This window comes from Monodelphis domestica, chromosome 5 (genome assembly GCF_027887165.1).
Source record: "Monodelphis domestica isolate mMonDom1 chromosome 5, mMonDom1.pri, whole genome shotgun sequence".
In the NCBI taxonomy this organism is placed as follows: domain Eukaryota; kingdom Metazoa; phylum Chordata; class Mammalia; order Didelphimorphia; family Didelphidae; genus Monodelphis; species Monodelphis domestica.
The window spans coordinates 112725540-112732250 of NC_077231.1; the positions used below are offsets into that span (position 1 = coordinate 112725540).

The following is a 6711-nucleotide window of genomic DNA, read 5'->3' on the forward strand; positions in this document are numbered from 1 at the left end:
GATAGAAAAGGACTGCAGAGAGACCTCATACAAGGAACAAAATCTGTGACCTGAGAGTTCACATGGAGGTTGGCTAAAAGGATTACCTGGGATGCTATATCATGTTATAAAACTAAGGGGGCACCCTTTGCCATTTTTCACAGAACCCAGTGGAGTTCTATTAAAATGCATTTTATTAGTAGAGGAGTGAGTCTCATCGGAAGGCATTGTGTTGTGGATGTTTTGTATACCTGTGTGTGCATGTAAAAAGAGACTCAATGGAATGCACCATATGGTAAGTGCGAAGAAATCTGCCATACTGTAAATGAATGAGGTGCCAGGTCATTTCCACTCTGTTCATGTTCAAATATCAGGTAATGGTCTGATCTCTGCTGATCCAGCAAGTTGTAAGAAGAGAAAGTAGGTTCCACTTTACACAGACTGGTTGATTTTAAGAATGATTCTCTTTCTACCCATCTCCATCTTATCTGTTCTCTCCACAGCGCCTTCAACAACTTATCTCCCCAGCCTTGGATCTGCCGCAGCCCAAGCAGTATTCCGATGGTGTTCATAGGCCAAGTTGTTCATTTTCTCCAGCTAAAGAAGAACTGATGACTTTGGAGAAAGAGACTCACCTGTAGACCATGGTGGGAACTTGGAGAGATTAATAATGAGATGAGACTCTTCAGTGCCTTCTTATCAGATAGCATTCCCTTATTCACCCCCTTGTTCTAATTCTGCCACGCAAAAAAAATGGGAATGAAAATGCCTTCCCTTGTAGCAAGGGCCAATTTCCTATCATTTCCTCAGGAGGTACAGCTATATTCCTAACTGCTTCTTCCTGGATGAGCATAAATGAGTTGGTTAAAGATACTCTCACTAGTACATGCCATGTGATAAAGAGATGTCTTGTTGGAACACACTGTCTTACGAAGGGAAAGGAATCATTTTGCAAATCAGTATGTTGTGAGAATTAGAGGAAGGTGAGAGAAAGGGTTATTTGACTAGAGTATGTCACACTATGAGAGAACTTCTAAGAGCCATAGCCCATACAGTATAGGTTGTGTGTTGAGGAGGGGATCTCTGTTGGAGCACATTTCTGGTGAGAGGATTATAAATAGAATGCACCATGATGGAAGGAGATTTCATGTGAAATGTACTATGTGTTGATTTGGGGGTCCCCTCGAAACATGGAAAGACTTGGAATGCATTAGAAAATATGCCCATTGTGTTTCAGTGCTTCCATTAAAATTGATTAGTAGGCAGTTATGTCTTCAACATCGTCCTAGAAATAGTCTTCCCTTGGAACAGGGGAAATGGGAAGGGGAGAAAGGACAGAATCAAGAATCTAGTGATTTTAATCCTAAAGCTTAATGATGGAAACTCTTACCCCCCAGGTAAGGAGAACCAACCAAAAGGAAAGTTTTTGCCATGTTACTATTGACTTCCACAAAGTCCTAGATCTCTGGAAGTAACTGTTCCTCATTAGTGAGCCCAGAGTTTCGTGTTTTCATTCCATCCGAAACAATAGCACTGGAAAGTGGGGCAAGGGGACAATCGCCAAAGGAGAAACTGTACACACCATTTCCCCTCTGCCCCTGCCCTCCTTAGCCCCTTTACCCCTACCTGGACTTGTACAAATTATTCTACTTTGGAAGAAAGTTTAAAGCAGGACATAGAAATAAATTTGTGACATTCTTGGAGCCCTTTGGGGATAGTGAGAAAGGCATTCTTATTAACTTCAAAATGGCTCCTTGTAGCCAGAGAGAGAAGGCAGCCACAAGGAAGGGAACTTACCAAAGATGACTCACTTCTTTTGAATATCAGGCAAATGCTGATCACTAGGTATGATCTGGCTGGGCAACTTTCCCTACATATGGGGGAGATTATATTACATCCTTTGAATCAGACCAACTTCAGTGAACCCATAGGAGCTGGGATCAAGGTGCTAGCATTCCTGTTTTCTTAGTCTCAGTCTTTGACTCCCTTTGGATAATTTAAGACCTCAGTTCCTACTCTCCATTCTTTTTTTTAAACTTGTTAGTGATCAAGAAGCAAAATCTGTGTACCTGCTTATGGCCAGACCTCTGGCAGAATGAGTTGGGAGATTCTTTGGGGGAAGCTCAAGGAAGAAGAGATAGGATAGAAAACTATTCCTTGATTTCCCTTCAGGGGGAGAGGGAAGACTTTTAGCATGTTTGGGAACTTACTTTCCTATGCCTCTTACCACCAGATCCATAACTGGCATGAGTACACCAGTGCTTTGCCCAGCAGTACAGACATGGAGGCAAATGCTTCCTTCTTCCAGGTCACTAACAACCCGGGTGGTGCACACTACCTTCTCCAAAAGCAACTGTGGCCCCCAAGGGGACAATGAGGGAAATGCTGAGGGGAAAAAACAATCTACTGGACATAGACATTTTGAAGGGAAAAACCATGCTGTCTCCTGCTTTGGCTTCATTAGGGTCACCCTCCTCTTCTGCTTGTCACTACCACTCATGATGTCATTCTTCTTACACCCTCATCCAACTCTATCCAGCCAGGGCAAATTGCTTGTGTTCTGCTTGGCCTTAGTACCCATATCATGTCCAGGATTAGTGACAGTATCAGTGGGATCATGAGGCATGGAGTTGGGAAATACAATGAACAATCTTTCGACTTTGCCCTAGTAATGTCTCAGCTTCTGAAAAATACTTCTTATAGTCTAGCCTCTTTATGGATTTAAATGCCTCAATGGTGTGTGGAGTGCTCCCATTTTCCCAATGTTTCTCCAAATTGGTATGTTTTTTAAGCCTTTATATTCCTCCCTTCCAAGTCTTGAATACAATGGCTATCTCTAGTATAAATGTCTGATATGCTCTTGTCTAGGACATAATTATTCTCAGCCAAGGCCAGGGCTTGGTAGGATAAGTACAGGGGAAGAAGGAGGAACAAAGAGAGAGAAGAGAGAGTTAACTTAACTGCTCAACCAGTGGAGACCAATTTGGGGGAGGTAACAGCCAAGGATAGAGCCCACTTATTTAGAGCCTGTTGTACCCAAATCCTATCCTATGGACAAGAGGAGTAAGTTTACCTCAAATCATCACATTTCAGTGCTGAGAAGAACTTAGGAGATCACTTGGTCCAATCTCTACTCAAAGCTTTTATTAAAGCTATCTGCAATATTTTCAACAGGTGTTCATTTGGTCACCATTTCAAGGGATCAGATATTTACCATCCCCCATAGTAACCCATTCCATTATTGGAAAACTTTGTTAGAAACTTTTTTCTTTATATTGATTCAAAGTTTGAACATGGTGACACTGAAAACATGACAAAAAAATCTAATTAACTATATATTAACAAATAGAAAATGATTGGTTACTGATATCTTAGTCATTTTTGAATCATCTTTTCTATACACCAAATTGAAGGGAAAGATAAAGATGAGAAGATTCAGTTGTCCAGTCATTTTCAGTCATGTCCAACTTGTTGTGACCCCATTTGAAGTTTTCCTGACAGACATACTGGAGTGGTTTGCTATTTCCTTCTCCAGCTCATTTGACAGATGAAGAAACAGAGGCAAACAAGGTTAAATGACTGGCCCAAGATCATATAGCTAGTGTGTGTTGGAAGCCAGATTTACATTCAAGAAGATGAATTTTCCCGATTTCTGTCCACTGCACCACCTCGTTGCCCAAAGATGAGAAGATAACCAGTCAATGCATAGTCAATAACTCCCAAATCAAATACATTTAAACAAGTTGTTAACTCTGAAAAACTGGAAGTGAATGAAGATATTAGCTTGATTATCATCATTTCTAAGAGAAACTTCACTAATTAAGCAGTGGTCACAAGAGGAAAGCCATCAGAAGAAAGAAAGTGCCTCCTTGCTGACTGGAGAGACAAGAGGAATACCACTTACTCATTTTTAGCCCAAAGAGAAGTGGTTTTTGTCATCTCTTGAGGTACGGCTCTTTTAGAAAGCTGAGATCCAGGCACACCCAGCCAGCTGCCTAGGGAAATCTCCTTAGGGACTCAGACCATTCTAAGCACCAGAACTATAATAGACAAAAGGAAATTCTGTGCTTCAGGAGCCAGGCTCATAAAACATGCTGTTGATATTTGTTTGCTTGTTTTTAAACTTTCATTTCTACTCATCAAGACCCTCTATCTGAAATCTCTGGCTAACTTAAGCAGGATTTAGAAAGTCCTCCCTACTTAATATCAGATCATTCTATTGCTATCATTCTGTGTCATGTTAGAGGATGTCCTTTCAACAAATTGCCAAGAGTTCTCTGAGGCTAAACTGCCTCATCTCCCAGTTTTTTGTTTATTTGTTTTACAGTCCAAGACTCTTTGGTCTCCCACCCAAATGAGGGTGAGGGAAGAACAAAATCAATAAATAATGAATATTAATAATGTATATATAGTATAGTAGTAGTCTCTCGGTGATCGAGAATGACTATTGTCTTTGTGCAGTTTCATCTACGGTGTACCCTCATGTGGCTTTGGAGTCCAAAGGCTGAGGTGCAGAGTTTGTGGCACATGGGGCATGGGACGCCAGTTGTTACGGGAGGTGCGGTTGTGGCCTGGTGTCGGCGTTCACACACAGCAGCAAGACGTCGATGTCACTCATCTTCAAAGGTGGTGGCAGCATGGTTAATGTGGGTTCGTCAGCTGCTTCTGACAGAGGCAGCAAGTTCTAGTTGCTTTGGTGTAATGCCAGCCCACTTCAAGTTTGACTTTAGCTGATCCTTGAATCTTTTCTTTGGTCGACCTTGTTTCCTGAGTCCAGTTGACAGTTCACCATAGAATAACTGTCTTGGTATTCGCTGTTGGTCCATGCGGATGACATGTCCAGACCATCGTAGCTGGGTTTTGAGGACCATTACTTTGATGCTGGTGGAGTTGGCTCTGTCGAGGACTTCCTGGTTGGTGATTCGGTCCTGCCATCGGATCCTCATGATTGACCGGAGGGAGTGTTGGTGGAATTGCTCCAGCTGTTTCATGTGCTTCTGGTACAGTGTCCATGTCTCACAACCGTACAGGAGCGAGCTGAGGACCACTGCGTTGTACACTTTGAGCTTCATCGCAGTACTTACACCTCTGTGTTAGAGGACTTTGGAGAGCAGCCGCCCGAGTGCCTGGCTGGCCTTTTGGATCCTGGCATTAATCTCATGGTCTAGGGACCCATAGTTGGCAATGGTGCTGCCCAGGTACTTGAAAGTGTTGACATTAGAAAGCTGTGTGCTGTTGATTGTAATGCACGGCTGGTTAGTTGGCCTCCCTGGTGCAGGTTGGAACAGCACCTCTGTTTTGCTGAGGCTGATCTTTAGGATCAGGCCAAACAGTTTTGTTGCGGTAGAGAATCTGTCCACAATGGTTTGAAGATGATTTTCTTGGTGGGCCATGAGAGCACAGTCATCTGCGAAGAGAGCTTCCAGGATGAGTCTCTCTGTTGTCTTTGTTTTTGTAGTCAGGCGGCGAAGGTCAAATAGTGAGCCATCCAGTTGGTATTTGATGTAGATGCCCAGGTCTAGATCCATCACAGCATGTCGTAATACTTGGGTGAAAAATAGGTTGAATAGTACCAGAGCGAGGACACAGCCTTGTTTCACACCATTGGAGATGTTGAAACGATCGGAAGTCTCTCCACCAGATAGGACTTCCCCTGTCATGTCGACATGAAAGAGCTGGATCAGTTTGACGAATTTTGCTGGGCAACCGAGCTTGCTGAGGATCACCCACAATGCATCCCTGTTCACTGTGTTGAACGCCTTTGTCAGGTGTATGAAGACAATGTAGAGACTCAGGTTCTGCTCAAGGCATTTTTCCTGCATTTGCTTCACCATAAAGACCATGTCAATGATGCTGCGATCTGGTCGGAAGCCACATTGTGATACAGGCAGGTTCTGCTCTGAAACAGATGACAGGAGTCTGTTGAGTATAACACGGGAGAGGATCTTTCCAGCAGTGGAGAGTAGTGAGATGCCTCTGTAGTTGTCACAGGATGCTCGTGAGCCTTTGTTCTTGTATAGGGCTACGATGGAGGCATCTCTGAGTTCTGGGGGCATGTCTTCCTCTTACCATATGCTGGTCAGCACTATGTGGAATGCCTGGAGCACCTTTCCATTTAAGGCCTTGTACACCTCGGTTGGGATCCCGTCTTTACCGGGTGCCTTGCCTGCACTCATTTGTTTAATAGCTTTTTGGACTTCCTCTATTGAAGGAGGGATGTCAAGTTGTTCAATGGTGCGGTTTTGGGGGATCTGGTCAAGGGCGCTTTGGTCGACTGAAGAGGGTCAGCTGAGAAGCTGAGTGTTCTTTCCACCTGTTGCTGATGCCTTCTTTATCTTTTATGAGAGTGTCACCGTCAGCGGATAGTAAGGGAGTGGTGGTGGGTTTTAATGGCCCATAGACAGTCTTGAGGGCACTGAAAAATTGTTTGTAGTTTTTCGTATCAGCAAACCGCTGGATTTCTTCTGCCTTTTTTTCCCACCATATGTCTTGCATCTTCCTGTTCTCACGCTGTGCCGTGGTAAAGGCTTTGTTCTTCTTGCTCAATAGGTCTTCAATAGCAGTGTTGTTCTTGTCGAACCAGTCCTGGTGGTTGCGTTGTTTTGGGCCTAGGACTGCCTTTGATGTTTCCTTCACTGCATCTCTGAACTGGTTCCATTTCTCGGTTGGGCTTCCAGTGAGTGGTCCCTGTGACAAGGAAATCACTTTAAAAGACTGATATATATTAATTTA

At 43.5% G+C, this 6711-nt stretch overlaps 1 protein-coding gene across 8 annotated transcripts in view; it reads left to right on the forward strand.

The window, feature by feature from the left end:
* SLC6A12 (solute carrier family 6 member 12) overlaps window positions 1-1682 on the forward strand; it is a 42648-nt gene extending 40966 nt beyond the window's left edge. For all 8 annotated transcript variants that reach the window (XM_056799095.1, XM_007503786.3, XM_007503790.2 and 5 more), the window contains one exon: window positions 483-1682. In XM_056799095.1, the coding sequence (XP_056655073.1) occupies window positions 483-620 (138 nt within the window). In that variant the 3' untranslated portion in view covers window positions 621-1682. The remainder of the gene's footprint in view (window positions 1-482) is intronic.
* The last annotated feature ends 5029 nt before the right edge of the window (window positions 1683-6711 follow it).